Source organism: Tyto alba, unplaced genomic scaffold (assembly GCF_018691265.1).
Source record: "Tyto alba isolate M040663 unplaced genomic scaffold, T.alba_DEE_v4.0 Super-Scaffold_22, whole genome shotgun sequence".
In the NCBI taxonomy this organism is placed as follows: Eukaryota; Metazoa; Chordata; class Aves; order Strigiformes; family Tytonidae; genus Tyto; species Tyto alba.
Window position 1 is genome coordinate 10,698,229 of NW_024881296.1, and position 18,131 is coordinate 10,716,359.

Genomic DNA, 18,131 nt, shown 5'->3' on the forward strand with positions numbered 1-18,131 from the left:
AAAGTTTGAGTTTTTGAAAAGGTAACCTACCATGTACATGCATAGTTACCCAAATAAGTGACCTGATCTTCAGATGAGCTGAGTACTCACAATCTGGATTAGAATGAACAGGAGACTGCTCACAGATAATACATTTTCTTTAAAAATTAGGTCACTGTTAGGTGTACAGAGGCACCTAATTTTGGTTATCATTTTTAATAAGGTTTTTTTTTTTTAATAAATAACTTACTACCTATTATCTTCAGCTTTTCCTGTCTAAGTACACATCAGTAATTACAATGCGTAATTTATTAAGAAAAACACAGGAAACAGGCAAATAAACAAGGTATTTTCTAATATAGTTCATATTAGAACCATATTAGTTTTCAAAATAAATAATTTTCCACACGGTGTATATCAGAAATAAGAGATCTAAACTAGGCATATCTTTGGGTCTGAATCTGAGAATAACTACCGCACAACCATCAATAAAGTGTCCTCTGCTTCACTGAGACTTTGTCACTGTAAATAATTACACTTCCTGGAGCAAACAGGAGATGTAAATGGCAAGGTAGGTTTTGATGAGTTTTGAGGCTTTTTCCTTTTTCCTCAGATCAACTCCTAATCTGACTCTAATAAACTAAAAAAGGTAACAACACATTCATTTCAATACCAGCAATTCTTGTACATGAATTACATGACATATAATTATGTTTTAACAGTGGGATGATTAAACAAGACAGACTGTAATGATGTGTTCATTCGTATAATACATAATTCCGGAAAGAAATAGGAAAGATTTCTACACTGACCATAGTCTGTGTTTTCCGGCTCCCAACAATTTGATGGCCAAAAATAGGGTGTCTATAGACAAAACAAAAAAGCAGGGAACTCAAGTTAGACAATGCAAGCATTATACAGCCCTTGGATTGATATTGGTTTTCAGAATCAATTTACATTTTTTGTAGAGGTATTATATTGTTAACTTGACAATTTTGAAATAGGCATCAAAACAGAAAATTACATTTGTATGCTTGTTTATTGCACTAGTGTCAGAATGGCACTGAAAAGAAGAACAAAGTGTTCTTTTTATTCTTAAAGTTAAGGGAACAAAAAACACAAAGTTAGGTAGTGAGGTTGTCTTTTTTATCTCCCCTAGCAACATACCTCTCATATGTCCTGAAGGATCAGTTTAAATAGGTGAAAAGACAGAAGATATTTGGGGTACATTCAGTTCTTGACTTCAGAGAGTTTTCATTAGTATATATTAATATTCAGTACTCTATGAGTTATTTGCTTAAAAATGCCACAAAACACAACCTGTTTTCACAATGTTATCAAAGTTTTTGTCATTTGTTGAAGTCTATTTTTTCTCTAATTGTTTACCAATTGTGATTTAAAATGTCATTTTTTTTATTGGAAACCCAATAAAAATATCAATATCTAGTTCAATACTACGCTTATTAAAACTGCGCTAAAAGTATTGTTACAATAATTCCCTTCAACCAAATGAAGAACGTAAGACCATGTAGGCATTTTTCATACAAATAACGTAATTTTTAAAATGGTAACTTTCTGTTAAAATGTAAAGGGTTATAATATTTTATATATAACACATTCATATATACATATATACACACATACAGAGAATTATATATTATTTGAGCAGTTGAATTAATCTCATTAAATACATGGATTGGTCTGAGTGGTATTTCAAAACAGAGGTTCTTACTTAGGAAAAATTTCTGCTTTACTCTCTGTTTCATATTGTTTTTTCTCAAAGATCTCCCAGCTGCAAAAATAGAAACCTCTCTTGCTGCCCACTTCTCTCAAAATTGTTTTAATGTTAATCTGGAAACCAACAGGGTTGCAGGGTGACACATTCACACCTATTGTCGGGTTAAATATATATTGTGACAAATCTCTCTCTGTTGTAACAATGACCCATCAACTTTAACAGGAGCAATTTAGAACTTGCTATTTATCAAGCATAAGCAATGAGTTAAAGGGTAAAAAAGAAACCATCACAAGCTAATTTCAAAGGCTGAGATGCGTTTCTTGTAAATTGTTTTGTGCTCTCTAATGGAGCAGCAATAAGTCATTCTCCTACCAACTCTTCCTTCACAGTGCCACTGAAAGCAAAGTGACCAGTATAAGCACAAATGGAAAGAAGAGGAACCGCTAAAGAATGAATGGCAGCACTCAGCAAATCCTGGAGAAACAAGAAGCTATAAAAGTAATTTAACAATGTCAATCATATAATGCATAAAGTCACCATCATCTAAACATACAGTTTTCAAACTCGGGGAAGAACAGTCCTTTCTTGGAGGCATGAAGTGTATTCCAGGAGAGGCCCAAGAAGAAAAGCACAACTATACCATTTTCCTGCTGACAGTAACTTTAACCTCTGTTTACAGGTTCAAGCTGAGCTTCTGGAAAAAAATGCAGTGAGGGTTACCAAATACATAGAAACCATATTCGCTCATGCAGCTCCTGAGCTGAAACTGGCTGGGGCTGAGGTTTTATTTAAGGGGAACTAGCAGTTATGGTGAAGGACAGCTGAAGAAAGGTGCAGGGGAAGAGCCCTTTCAGAATTAGAGCGCTAAATTCTTCCAATTGTGGGTATACTTGCTGCAATTTCCATATTAAAACTCCTCGTATATACTGCGTATTTCTCTTGACAAATTAAATATATTTCCATCCCAGCTGAGGTCAAAAACCAGGTTCTGTCTTCTGATTTTGAACAAATCCCAAAATTGCTTTTCGCATTCATTTCACATCAGACTATGAGGAAATACTACATATTCATGACTGTATGCTTATGATGCAAGAGAAGGACTCTGTTGTTTCATACATAAATAAAAAGCTATGCCCAGCCAGCAAGAATACTGCAAGAAATAGTTCTGAGAGGCTCTCAGAATGATTATATCCATGAAACATAAATCTGATACTACTGCTTTTGATATTTAGTTAAAATAACACATTAAATTTTTATTTGGACTCACACAACAGTGGGGCAGGGAGAATGGGTGCTAACCAGAATATGGGAAACCCGGCAGGATCTTCAATGCTGTGAAATGTCACTTTAGCTCACTAGGAGGCAGAGGTGACCAAGGCTTTTCTAAAGGACAAAAAGGCATGTCTCAGTGTCAGGACCTGCTTCTAACAGAGGGGCTCAGTTCAGACCAGTGGTGAGAACTGTGAAAATTTATGGAGGACATTTTTTCCTTTACGAAGCCAAATGAAACTTTGAGGGAACAGATAAAATAGATTTTGTCCCATTAGAGAATACCTGAGCAAGATTTTGCAGGTGTGTGCTACTTGGAGTTAAAACAACTGCAGGATGAGACTGGTATTCTGCAAAGATGAGCACAAGAGCATGAGGGCCAGCAGGCTCAGAAAACAGGCAGAGGATGTCTCTCTGGAAAGTCAACCAAGGGACAAAGAGATGGGAGATAGCAGTTATTGAAAGAAACCATACTAAATGTTCAAATACCTTTAGAGACAAAGTGTAGTGACAGGCCAGTGTAACCACACTGGCAATCTTCAATCAACTAAAGATGAAAAAGAGATCATGGAAAAAGCACAAATTAATGCATATGCTACTAAGGATGAATCTAAGCCTCCCTGCACCACCATGCCTCCGGAGATAAAAGCAGAAAGGTTAGAAGAGAACATGCGTTTTAATTAGCAAAGCACACAACAAGTCATTATAGAAGGTTTCAGTAATATGTTATAAGGTAAGCGAAAAAGAAACCCCAGCAAAAGGCAAACATTACAATATGAGAAAGGGGCTCAAATAACAGTTAGTACAGATAAATACAGAAGATTATTAAATGTCTTCCTAGCTTGAATCTCCAGAAGGGAGACTGTGGTCAGATAAAGGTCTTTCTGCCCAGGGAATGAGACGCAGGAGTGAGCTCTCCTGGCTGATGCTCTGAACTGGGAAGGCACAAGCTGCCTCTGAACTCTGGCCATGACCCTGCCTGCCTGGTGCTGAGGTGCGCTGAATGGGACCTGCTGAGAAGTTCTGCTCATCAGCTGAAGCACAGCAACGTGGCCACAGCTGGCCTCTGGCCAGCTGGCTCCCACTGGGAACAAAGTTCAAGTCAGCCTGCAATCAGCTCTGTGAGCATGCCCAAAATTAATTTTGACATGAAGATAAGACCTCAGGGCAAAGTACAGGGAAAAAAAAAAAAAAGAACAAACAGGAAGAGAAATATTTGTATGAGGTCAGACAGTTCAGGTCAGAGGCCTGATGAAATTCACCACAGAACACTTTAGGAGTTGTTGTGTTTTGATGGGGGTAAACTGTGTTGTTTGTAGAAAACAAAAAGCCTGACCAACTAAAGAATGACTCCTGCCTCCTCAGCACTGTGAGTTATTTGCACATGTAAATATTATGATGACATTTTTGATCTCATACTTCTCTTTCTCATCTCTCTCCAACTCTCTGTAGTATCTAGTATATAACTGGCAAGAGTTATCAAAAGTATTGTATTATCTGCATGATGTTTAAATGAGTGCCAGTTACCTGAAGGGCAGGTTATACACAGAAAAAATATTAATTCAAGTAACCTTTGAAACATGGGCAGTTATTTTTTAAAAAAAAAAGAATCACATAAGGCAGAGGAGTCTCAGAAGACTACAGTAAGGGGAAGATCTACCTTTTTCAGAATAGGGGACAAGCTGAAATTTTCTATATTCTAATCTTTCTAGGTCTAGTGTCTAGATTGAACAATTGTAATACATTACCCATTTCTGAACCCTTAACAGCTAAAGTTTACTAAAATTTGGACTTTTCAAAAACATATTAGGTCACTGACAGTGTAAAACCCCAACCAGATGAGAAATAAACAGTAGATGCTACGTATTTTGACTAAGGCAAAGTCCTACATTACTTTCTTACCAGCAAGTAAATAATTATTGTATCACCATAAGATATGTGCTCAAAAGCAGCTACAGCTGCTGATAAAGTTGTATTCAAAGAGTAGATAACTTATTCACTTTCAAAGCAGGAAATGGCATTGGTGGATGTGGAGACAAGGAAAATTCTCCTAAAACTAGGCACAAAAAATAGTGGTAAGGGACAGGATTAAGACTTAAACAGAAAGAAAGTTTAAAAAAAAAAAAAAATCAAGAAAAATTCTTTAAAAAACCTAGACACTGAAAATGATACATTATAAAAAAATCAGTTTCTGATTAAAGGGTTTTGGCAATACTGTGATTGTATGTAAAAAAATCCATCAACAATAAACTTGTGTGCATTTAAAATGACTGATGTTTTCCAAAAGGTGCATTCCTCATTTTCTTGCCTAATTGTTTAGTATTAAGAGTCATAAAGTTCTGGCCATAACCTCCCTCGCCATTTGTCATACACACTGGATAAACTGAAATACCCTTTAATAAATTGCAGCAACAAAAGTAAATCTCAAGCAACCTCACTCCTGGCTGAGAAAAGACCCAGGGAGAAACCTCATCATAAGGCTCTCATGATAGTACAATTCAGTTATTAGAATGATAACATTAAGATTTTGGGGAAACATGCATCAAGGCCCCCCCGTTCAGACTGGCCCTCGAGGGCAGCGGGCAGTCCCCTGTCTGTCTCCATTCTTGGGGCCCGTGCTTCGAGTGCAGCCCCACTGACCCTGGCTACAGTCCTTCTCAGCCCTGGTGCCTCATGGGCTCCTGACCACACCGAGATTTATTGTCTCAATCTCTGCAATCAGGTAAATTAACATCGAGCTTGCACAAGGTCTCAGACAGAAATCCCTGGAGCCTCTGATTCCAAAAACCTTATTTTCCCACAAATGGAGTCTGAAGTTTACTTTGCCCCTTAGTTGTTGCAGACCTCAAACAGTTCAACCACATAACACGTGACTAATGTATGTGCTGAGTTTACATCCTTCCACTTCTGTTTCAAAAGTCTACACAATTTCACAGTCCAGATATTTAATAATCCCTTGTAAGAATTTTCTAGAGAGGTTTTCCATGAAGACTGGGGAAAGATTTGCCTTGTTCAACAAGGAAAGATTAGGAAGTAAGAAGAGTCGGATATGAAGATCCTGGGTCTCACAGAATGAGGTCAGGAATGAGAAGAGGAGGTGTGTGCAAAGGAGAAAGCTGCCTGCTCTCATCTGATCTAGTAAAAATTTCCCACAGCAATGCAAGGAGGCTCTGCCTACATAAATGACCGTTTCTGTACCTGGACTATTCAAACAAAGTTTGGTTTAACTATTTTTTATAACTTACATATCCTGAGTGCACTCTAGAAGAATTATAACATCCCTTGCAGTATCACATATTCCTATAGCACACACATTATACAATCTATTGGCCTTGTTTCATGATCTAGAAACCCTACATAAGTGAAGATTTTCCCCAGGAGAGTTATGGACGTGGTATAACATGTTGTACCTCAACAACACCATTTTCTAAGAGAATATTATGAAATATCAAGATTTTTTGTGAAATGTAGAAAACGTGGAGGAATTATACATAAGAATTTTACTTTTCCTTGGAAGGAAATGTGAAGCAGTTTGTCATGAACAAATATTAAACAGGGAACATTTGTCATTTTGCCATGACATCCCACTTATAGCCGGAAGGAGGGTGGGTGGTAGAACAGTTTGGGGAAAGTCAAGTAATGTTTATCAGTCCAGGCAGAAATAATGCTGCCAGTTTTTATCAGTACACTTGTAAGGCACTTTGTTTAATTGTCTCTGTAATTTGAATAGCAGCCAGTAGAAGTCAGCAGACAGAGGAATAAGGCTTACCTAGGGCATGCAACTGTAGAGCCATTTAAGCATTCAGAACAAAACAGGTTGTTACAAGTATCTTTATGCCATTGATGGAAAACTGGTTTTGCACACACAAACACATACAGGTTCTCTTGTGTTATAAACTAGTACCATTAAGTAAATGTAACCCCAGAAATACATAATCCTCCTGTTAATAAAGTCATATGAAACAAAATCCTGTAATATAGCACCTATTCCACACTAAACAAATTGGCAGCAGTGGCTGCTATGCATCATGAGCAATCCTGTGATAAAACAAATAGATCTGCTCTGGCCTTACCATAAAATTAATCAATAATAATATCTGAGCTAATGAAACAGTCACTTGTAAAAATCAGTGTTGCCTACCAGCTTTTATAAAACATGATTAATTTCTATGCATTAAACTATATATTACTGAGAAGGGAAATCATTAAGCATCTTTCAGCTATCTCTTGTTGATAGTAATAAGAAAAGAATTGTTGTTCCTGAAGTTGTCCCACTCCATGAAATCTTTTAAAATCTAATTAAACTAGAATGGGGGCGGAATATTCAAATCACTCACAAACCTTCCTTTACATATTACTGTTATTCTTCTCATAGGCACCAAGGAGTCTTTATAAACAGCAGAAAACAAGTATTTTCTAAAAAATAGTTACACACAATCTCAAATGCCTTGCCTGATGGATGGCAGAATTCATGGGTATTCAGTTTTACATTCACTGCAGTTGATTCAAATGATCTCCTGGTAAAGGAAAAGGGAAAGATCACCAGTCAAGCAATGTCAAGCCCATAGAGGAAGGATGACAGCAAGAAGTACTCCATGGTTACCTCAGAATTATTAAAAAAGAGGTTGAGGAAGTTGGAAATAATAAAGATTTTGGCTCTGTGACTCCTCTTTTCTAACCTGGAAAAGGAATGAACACGGAAAGCAGTGGGAGGGGGTGGAAACTGTGTCCGAGTAGGGAGTTAAAAAAAGAAAAAAGGGGAAAAGGGTACCGATAAGGCAGTCAGAAAGACACACAGATTTGAAATTATTTTTCCCTCTCTGAAACCTAAACAGAACCTGTACATGCTGAGCCTGAGCTGAAGAGATAATGAATTAGTCCTTGCACCTGAAATTACCAAAGAAAATCTGCCAAATGCTGGATGAGGTAACCTGCTTCTTTTTTATTTCTAAAATCTGGCTTCCAATAAAATCCCTCCCTCAAGGCATGGTAGATGATCCAGCAAGTCTGTGGAGAGTGGCTGGAGAGCTGTGATGTTCAGCCACAGCCTCAGTACTTAGAATGGCCAGAGACTGGCCCAGGAATGAGCCAAGAGGTAGGTAGCCAAGCAGGGCTGATGCTAAGAGATGCAGGAAGCGATGTAATTCCACCTGAGACACAAGGATCCACAGCACTTCATGTTCTGCACTGTTTTGCAGCAGAGATATTCTAAGATCCTTACAGTGATTGCTATATATTTTATCCCAAATTTAGGCATGGGAAAACAAGGCCAGAGATGTTAAATGCATTTGACAAGAAAATGTCCCCAGTGGTAGAGCAGAAGACATCACAGGTGAAATCATCTTGCCAAAATCCGTGAGTTTTGCTGCTATATTCACCAGACTCATGCTTTCACAAGTAACTATTCCATGAGCTTTGCTGCTATCTTCACCAGATTCATGCTTTCACAAGAAACTGTGCCCATTTCACACTTTTTCTCAGCTATTTATGCCTTCCATCTTAAAAATTACAAAACAACAGCAGAAGCTACATTTCATCTCTGAAAATTAATTTACATTAAATCATGATTTAATCTCATCAAGAAATGAGAGTGTGATTATCAATAGCCTGTGGTATCCTAGGAGTTCATTTAAAGACAAAAGATATTAGGAAACATTATTTTTTTACTAGGAACATTGAGACAATTAGTCTGCCTGTGCAGCTTGTAGAAAAAAACAACATATCTTTCCCTGTGAAACTATTAGAGAAGTTTAACAGCTGAGAGGGCAAGTGAGGCATTCCTCAATGGGACAGACATATATCACTTATGTAGACATGGATGACAGGTCTCAATGAGTAATCCCTAGCTCCAGGAAGATCTGCTTTCTAAGGTGCACCTTGTTTTTCTTATTTGAGCCCCTCATACCTCAGGTGGAGGAGGGTGGTTAGCAGATATTCAGCTGCTGCTTTGGTAATTTGGCTTAAATTACCAGGAAAAGGCAATGCAGCCTGTCAGGGTGGTTCAGAAAGTATCACTATCCCTGAATTTTTTGCTTTGCCTTGTTGAGACTAATAAGAAATTTCCTCTCAAAGGCAATTAATACTTAGATCCATCCCCTTTGAATTAAATTATCACAGAAACTAGTCTAATTATACCTGAGTAGGTCGAAGAATGATCCAGAATGACTTGTTTATTTATTTCTAAGGCCACCTTATTTAAAAAAGTAGATATAACTGTTATTTTACAGCCCTCCTGATGGCAAGAGTAATAACTGAAAAGGAATAATTTTGCCTGTAAAAGGGCATTTGCACAAATGAAGCACAATCTCTACTGCTTTTATTTTTTTTCTATACAACAGAAATCTGTTTAAAACAAACTGGAAGTAAATTTACTGTCAGGAGGGAACGCATCACCCTTTAGAAAACAAAAAATGAAGTGAACGGAGAACATTATTGCAGATAGTCTGGTTTTTGTAGGTCAGATCTTTGTATTTCAGACAGAGATTTCTCTGCAGGGATGACTTCTGAACTTTTCAGTGCTGGCAGGTGCATGTTTTTTTTCTTTCTATTAAAATATCCAGAAATTTGTGGATAGGAAATAGGACTCAAGTAGTCCTGAATACTCAGGAAGCACCTGAACAACTATTCTAGTGCAAAATTCACGGATTTGCAGTCAAACTTTCCTCCCCATTGAGTATGTTGTCTTCATCTTCTAATTTAACACCTTCAGTAACAGATTTTATATTAGCCTTATTTTGGTGGGGAATGTGGGATTGTAGTGACATAGCTATTGCTGTTGCAACTCCAGTTAACAGTATTACACGATTATGAATTTTTTTCTCATGTTATGCATTAACAGCTAAAATGGCATTGTTTTAACATTGTTAGAATAGGAATAGCAATACAAAAGGTATCACAGAGCAGCAAACAACCAAAATACTGCAGATATATACTGAGCAATGAGGAAATGATCTTATTTCATATGCATATGTCAAACAGGTGCCAAATCCTTAATTTACGTAAATCAACTGGTATCATTTTGCAAATTAACCCTCCCTGAAGGGTTAGATTGGCACATGTCCAACCATGTAGGCTGTAGACCTCTCTGAGGAAAGCCCATGGCAGGGTAGCTGCAGTACTCTCAGTTGTTCACAGTGCAACTAATTCTAATCTAGACTTTCCTTCAGTCAAATTATCATGCTAGCAGAGGTGCTCATTTCCCATGCTTGAGACAGAAGCAAGCCAGCAGCTCTGCAGAATTCAATGACCAGCACTCCTATAAATAAACCCCATTCTCTTCAAAATGAAGTCTTCAGATATTTTGTCCTTCTGGCTGCTGCTTATGAAGAGACAAACCAAGAACTGGAGCCTCAACCACTCCATGATTTCTTTCCGTTTTTCAGTTGCCTCATTACCACATCAGTGTCTTGCTCTCAGCAATAAGTCCCTTCACCCATGTGCCATCCCTGTCATCTTTATACTGAACACTGAGGAGGATGAAGCACCATGAGATGGAAACATTTTCCTTCAAGTCCTCTCTCCAGGATCAAAGGCAACTGCATCTGGGGGAGGAGGCTTGGAGTGATTGCTCTTTGTATTACCCATATACACGTGTAACTTACTGTCCTGCTGAAGGACAGGTTTTTTGCACTGTATGACTCACAGGATCTACATATTAAAATACGTTAATATTGTATGCATATATGCAATAATTGTTCTCTTTCTTGACAGACCGTGCTGTACGTATTTAATTATATTAACTCTAAGTTTTTGTTTTAGACCAAATATTATGAATCTTTCTCTGCTCTTATGTGGGTCTATAGAACTCAAGCCAAAATACTGATGAAAGTGTACAGCAATTAATCTGATACAATGTTTGAAACTATGATCGGTCTCCAATGTATCAACATTTTCTTCTGCATTTTAAAGACCACAATTTCAGTTTTATTTTATTCTTGATGGCTTATTATTTAGGCAATAAATAAGAAAAAGCTCAGACTTAAATATCTTGAAAGCAATAGATTTTGCTCTATCAGATATTTTTCTGTAAGTATTCAACACAGTTTGAACTAACAGAGCAAGATATCCAAACTGTGGTATTCGTATCATCAATTTCATAGTGATAATCATATCACTTCAAAACAACAAATATCTAGGGAAGATTTTGCAGTAGCTGTTGGTGATACCTACCAGGAAGGTGACCTAACAGGAAGAGGAATACAGAGCACAGCCACCACTGCCAAAGGTGGCACATGGTGAGCAAAGTTAATTCCTTCTCTAGAATACATAATCAGATACTGTGCAATCAGATTTGGCTCAAGTCTAGTTTGCTATTCATTATTAGAAAAGCAACATTCCTGCTCCCCAAGCCCTTAGTTTGAAATCTAAGATAACACTAAGATAACTATGAGATATCTGAATAATATATGTGTAGGTATAGGTATAAATATACATACATATGCATCCTTCCAGCTTGTTGTGAAAAATCTGCAAGTTTGTTGTATGCAATGGGACTAACAGATCAATGTAGAAATGTGTCTGCACTTGTTTGTTGAATACACACTAGACTTCAATACTAATCTGTTACCAATAAGGAAATCCTCACATAAGACAGAACATAAATATTACCCTCCATTTGTTAACCAGATTTCTGCTGTAGTAAATACATGCTAAATAAGTAAAACACCTCCTCTTTTCTAAAGTAAGACTATGTTAGGAATAAGAGTCAATAAGATAATTTCATTTCCTTTACTATATTTCCAAAATACTAGATCAATTTATTTCATGAGAGATACTTCCACACAGCATTATCACACTTTTTCCAGGGATCAAAATGGTCACTATCATCCTAACACTATGATAATTTAAGTTCTAAATAAAATCCTTCTACTACTTTTTACTTCAAGGGGAATCGCCACCGTTTACCAGGTTGCTTAAGAGACAAAGTATGGTTAAAATTTACTGTGAACCTTTGTGTAAGGCCTTTAATATGAACCACCATTTGCACAAGCCAAGAACATACAGAAAACACTTGCCTGGAATCGATAAAAGGTGCCATCATCCTTTAGTGTTAGAACATGGTCTGAGATTGGAAAGAAATAGCCATGTGCTGCCATCAGTGTTCCCAAATGTAGAGCTTCCACTGTTTGAAAAACAAAAGAAAGATAAATTTTAAAAATTAAATAACTACTTTTCAGCAGTTTAGTTTTCTTGTTCAGATTCACCTTATCTCCTGCAGGTAACTACTGGACTCTCAGTCTAGGCCCTGCCATCATGAAAGCCCTGTCTTTTTCTGTGTAATATAATGATGCAACCAAAAAAAACCCTTTACTCTCCTTAACAAATGGCTATTAGATGTTCCATTTGTAGCTGCAGTTCCACTACTTGCCATCAGCATTAGCAGGTAGCTACTGCAATGTTCACTCACTTGTTTTGAAGCTGAAAAGAGCTATAATTTTTGCCCTGATCATGCAGCCTGCTTTTCCTCTTCAGAACAGTTTCAGATTACATGATCTTAAAATAGTTGATTCCAATTGCGTATCTTTCTCACTAGCTTTACCAGAACTACAGTAAAGGATACAGATTTCCTTAAAAGTTTCTCATTATTGGGAAAATAAAGGATCACAGTATCACGGAATGGTTGAGGTTGGAAGGGATATCTGGAGGTCATCTCAAGCAAGGACAGCTACCGCCAGTTGCCCAGGACCATGTCCAGATGACTTTTGAATGTCTCCAGGCAGGGAAACTCCATAACCTCTCTGGGAAATCCATGACAGTGATTGGTCCCCCTCACACTAAAAACAGTTTCCCAATGTTCAGAGGGAACCTACCATGTTTCAGTTTGTGCCCACTGACTCTGGTCCTGTCACTGGGAACCACTGAAAAGAGCCTGACTCCATCTTCTTTAGACCCTCCCACCAGATATTTATACACACAGCTGAGTTTCCACCCGAGCCTTCTCTTCTCCAGTTTGAACAGCATCCTTTCTCATAGAATAAATGCTCTAGGCCCTTCGTCATCTTCGTGGCCTTCTGTTGGACTCTCTCCAGTGCGTGCATATCTCTCTTGTAGTGAGGAGTCCAGAACTGGACACATATAGCGTGAATTCAATTCACTTTAATGAACAAAACCATAACATGTAAGTCAGGTTTGTACGTGCTCTTGTATTTTCAGTGAATCACTGCCCAGTATTAGTCCCTGAAGTCTCCTACTCAGTACTGCCATTGTTTAGCTGGGAAGAACACAGTGTTATAGGAAGAGAACAGCATTATTTAAAGTCATGCTGTTGTTGCAGTATTTAAGTCCCACTATCTCTTTATCGTATTTCTTTACTAACCTTGTAACAATTCCAGTACATATCCCTAAAATAGCTGCACAGCAATTTCTGCTGTAACATTAAAAATTTCCTAGCATAACTTGCTAATATGAGTCCATAACCACCAAAGCATCCTAATTTCAAAAGATGAGCTGTGGAAAGGAGCACAAGGGTTTCTGAGGTATCTGAAAAAGCCACCAGTTACAGGAGCTGGTGCTAAGGAGGACAACACTGCTGCAGGACATCATCGGGGATGAGAAAAGGAAAAAGATCAATAAAAAGCCCATATTGGACATCTAGGGAATAAGGGGAAGATGGCAAAGAGGAGGAAGAAAAAAGACAAAGAGAAGAAAGACAGAAACAGTGAGATCTGCCTAAAAAAATGAGTTATCTTTGAGCTAAGATATGAATTCAGCGTGAATCCAGAAAGTACGCAGAATCAGTAAGGATGACTATTTGCACTATGGAAAACATGTTACATCACTGCAACATACACAGATTCATATTCATCCTCTTTTTATTCCTATAGCCTGTAATTTGGCTTTCAGCAATGGCAAGCATAAATGTTGCAGCACTGATCTGTCCTGTCCTGCCTCTTTAAAACATCACTGTGGCATCTGACCAGCAGTCACAGCACCATCACGGAGAAAGAAACGCGAGTCCTCATATCTGTGTTCATGCTAACATACACAGAAAGAGGAATTCACTTATGTTTCACCCATTATTATTTTGGATGTGAGAAGGAAAGACAGGCTTATTTATTCACCCATACTTCATCAGAATCCCACAAAATTCTATCTCACTGTTTTGCTCACCTGGAGACATTAATTGGTATAGGAGCTACAGGAGCAAGAGTGGGACATTATTAAGCTAATCCAAAGCCAGCAAGCATCTGAAAGGAGCAAAACAGGGGTTCTGGACAGTACTTAACCGAGAGCACATAACCCCACCAGGGTTTATTCGATACCAAATTATCCTTGTGATCTCTGTGTTTAGCAAACTGCTTCCCGCTCCTCCAGCAGAGCCATCACCTAAGAAAATCAACACGCCTTCTCTGTCAGTGAGCTCTCTGGCCTGCTATAAAATGCCACAATCCTGTTAACAAGCCTTCTCCCAGTTGCAAGCCTACAAGAAATCTCTCTAACAGAAGTAGTTGCTTCACTCCTTGTGCTTGAGACATCTGCAAGTCTCCATCTGAACCTTACCCTAATTAATGTAAGTCCATATATTGTTATTCATTTATTCAAGCCACTAAATTCTATTATTCCTTGGATCAGAAATTTTGAGTCAATGCTTTCTGTATTGAGTAAGTTGCTGAGGTTCTTTTAATTTCAATTCACTTTATCTACCTTTTAATTTTATTAAGCTTTTCTTTGTTCTTCACATTGCAACTTTTTGCCAATTACAAAAACTTTATTTTGCAGGTATGTATCTTCATGGAATGAGAAAGAAACAAAGGAAGAAATGTGCCAACATTTTTTAGAGAAAGGATTTCGTAGGTAAGGGTGACAGGGCTTGCCAGGGAACTCTGATGCAGATGAGAGTGCATTCTCTTCAGATTTAGCAAAAACTAAATAGTCTTTGGATTTGTTTCACGTTCTTCCTCGTTTCTAAATTGTAATATTTTTCAAAAGCACAAGGAGCTCACATTATTCCCCCTTACTCAGCAATCTTTAGACGACATTTGGACTACTATGTCCAGTTGGGAATAGTATGTCCACTCCAGTACAAGAAAGACATCAACAAACTTCAGTGAGTCCAGTGGAAGGTCACCAACATGGTTAGAGCTGGAGAACGCACCCTGTAAGGAGAGGCTGGGGGAGCTGGACTTGTTCAGAATGAAAAAGATAAGTTTTTGGGGGTGCCTAGCAGTACATTTTCAGTGCCTAAAAGGCCATTACCAAATGAGGGAGCCAAGATCTTTATGAAGTTAAATGGCATTAAAGAAGCAAAGAAACAAAACAACCTAAAGACAGTGGTAATATAGTAAATCAGGAATGGTTCTGACCTCAGCCAAGCAGCAGAAGAGGCTGCCCAGAGAGACTGTGCAGTCTGCATCCTTGGAGGGTTTCGAGACCTGGGTGGATAAAGACCTGGGAAATATATGTGACCTTACAGCTGATCCTGCTTTGAGCAAGTGGTTGGATGAGAGTCCTCCTGACATCCCTCTCAGCCTGAATCATATTACAACTTTGTGGCTCTGGGTGGGTCAAGCAGAAGTGGAACAAAGAGCAGAAAAAAAATGGGATGAAGACAACTGGAGAAGAAATTTGAAAGCTCCTTCCAGAGCAGCCTATAATCCCAGCAAGGCTGGTTACAGTAGGAGGAAGAGTTTGTATTTCTCTCACTGACCACTGAGTCATATAAGCAAGTATATAGCCACTACTAGCTCTCTATGCAAAAAATTGAAAGAGCAACCTGGCCTGCTCCAGAAGCCAATTAAGGTTAAGATCTGAATAATTCCCAACAGGAGCCTATGTCTTTTTTTCAGTTATGTCAATTCATTTTCATTTTTTATGGCTACCAATCCAGCAACTTATTCCACCACTGCATAAGCATAAATATACCTTTTTAATATCAGCCTAAGGTCCACTGTAGCTCACATGTACAAACATGAGCAGTATCTAATATAATATTAAAAGAAAGAAAAAGAAGAAAAAAAAATCACCCATGGTATAAGAATAAAGACAATCAATTGAAAGTCTAAAATAGTCTTCATTGGCATCATCTGACACTGGGGCAACTGCATAACAAAAGCATTATAAATAATCTTTGCACATAGATTGAGTAACCTATAAATCAAACACAGCTCAAACAGGTGAACAATGCCCACGAAATTGTAACCAGGCTGGCTAACTCACACCAGACTGGTAGAGGACTAACACTGCTGCTTTCTGCACAGCAGTGGTAGAATTTTCGCACAGAAGGAAAACTCAGCTCTCAGGAGGTTTCTGATCTCCAAGCAAGAAGGTGTCCAGTGTATTACAGACACAGCAAAAGCAATACTTTGATTTACATCTGCATTTGCTACAGTCAGCCTGAAAAAGAAATACTGTAAGAAGGCAGTGAAGTACAACAGTAGGATTTAGGAAACATAACCATGAGCTTGAAAAGGAAAATATAGCCAGCAGCAGATTAGTCCTACATGCCTAGAAGTTCAATTCAGACAGCTTCTGCATCCCCCATCTATTCCTGCATGTGAACTTAGGGGATTTTCACTTCAAGCAGCATGTTTCATCCAGAAGAATGGCAGATGGGTATTAGGGCCATCAAAAACTTCTATGAAATGCATTAGCTAAGAAGAAAAAAGGATCTGGAAAAAAATACTTTTAAATATAAAGGTTCCCATGTAGAAAAAATAATGTTTATATGTACTCAGAATACAAATTTAAAAAAATTGGAGGAACATAGACTAAAAGCAAGAAAATACTGTTTTTTCAGATGGCAAGTGCACACTGATGCATGCAGAAATGTGATATCCACACAACTATTATTTCCCAATCTTCAGCCACTGTGTGTAAGAATCTTCAACCTAAGCTTCATTCTCAGTTACACCCAGATAACGTCGCTGAGAGGGAATAATTCAAATCACAGCCAACTGCTATAAAATGAATAAAAGCTGCAGCCAGAGACAGTGTGCAAAAAAGTCTGAGGGAGACAAAGCTCATGGAGGTGTAACTGGTAGAACAGAATAGACCAGCTTCCTCTGTTCTTGACTGTTTGTTCTGGAGACATCAATTCTCTGAACTGAGGTTCCAGGTATACTTCCTAGCAGTGATACTGCTGAAAAGTGGAACGATGTATTCAAGAAACAAATTTAAGCAAACCACTGTTTGACTTTTCATAGCTAAAAAAGGAGTGTTGCAAGTTGTCAACAGCTAATGGAAAAGTAATGCCTCAGGTGAAAGACAGAAATATGTCTTTATGAGCCTCTTGCATTTCAACAGGATATGAAATATTTTATATGAACCAAAAATATTGCTCTGAGTGTACTTTTCATTCTTAATGTGATTCTAATTTGATTCTAAAAGCTCAGAAAAAGCTTAAAATTCCATGGTTCACTCTGCTGTTGAACTTTATTTAGCTGAGTGGGTGAAGTGAACAACACATGTACCTAGACTGATTAGCAATCATTTCTGTGAGAAGTAGTATTGCCCAGCCATCTGCTGTGCCATTACAAGGAGAGTGATCTTGATGGATTAAATGCTAGTCACTTTTAATATACTTTGTTTTACAAAAGAGTCAGACATTTTCAATGGTTTGGGATAATGAAAGCCTGATGAAATCTGAAGAATTAAAAATATACCCTGGTTGTTGAGTTTTCAATTTTATTTTATTTTTAAACATACTGCACTTTTCTCCTTACTGTAATAACTATTGTATGGATTGATAATAGTTCATTCATTTTAAATTGTCGGGTATGGTAATATAAGTGGCACGAGATGTTTTTTATGATAACGTCCACAGAAGAGGATTAAAAAGGATGGATGTTCCTCATTTTTCTTTGGAATAAACATGGTTTTGTGCTTTGAAGCCCCCTAAAGTTTTTAGTGATTATTGTAGATTCTACTTTTCCTTATGCATCTCAGGGCTTCAGGTGATGTGGTCTCTATATTTATGTTTACTCTGAAGTCCATAAAACATTTCATAGTATCATATTATTACAGTTAACAGTCTCACAACAACTGAAGCGGCTTGCAGTAATCTCTGAGAGACTGAGGAAAGGGAAACAGGGTGTTTCCCACTTTAAAATGGCATTTTTCAGAGTCTTTTATATACTTTTGTGAAGCTTAGTCCTGAAGAAAGATTTCCTACAAGGAACATAGCTTAGGGCATTCTTTGTCCTTAAGA

At 37.8% G+C, this 18,131-nt stretch overlaps 1 protein-coding gene across 15 annotated transcripts in view; it reads right to left on the minus strand.

Moving 5' to 3' along the window:
• The window catches only part of RGS7 (regulator of G protein signaling 7), a 256,688-nt gene that overhangs the window by 73,227 nt on the left and 165,330 nt on the right, over positions 1-18,131 (minus strand). For all 15 annotated transcript variants that reach the window (XR_006165600.1, XR_006165601.1, XM_042795913.1 and 12 more), the window contains 2 exons: positions 12,001-12,107; positions 792-843 (listed from right to left, as the gene is read on the minus strand). Coding sequence is in view for 13 of the 15 variants with exons in the window: in XM_042795913.1 (XP_042651847.1) it covers positions 792-843; positions 12,001-12,107 (159 nt within the window). In the remaining 2 variants the exon portion in view is untranslated. The remainder of the gene's footprint in view (positions 1-791; positions 844-12,000; positions 12,108-18,131) is intronic.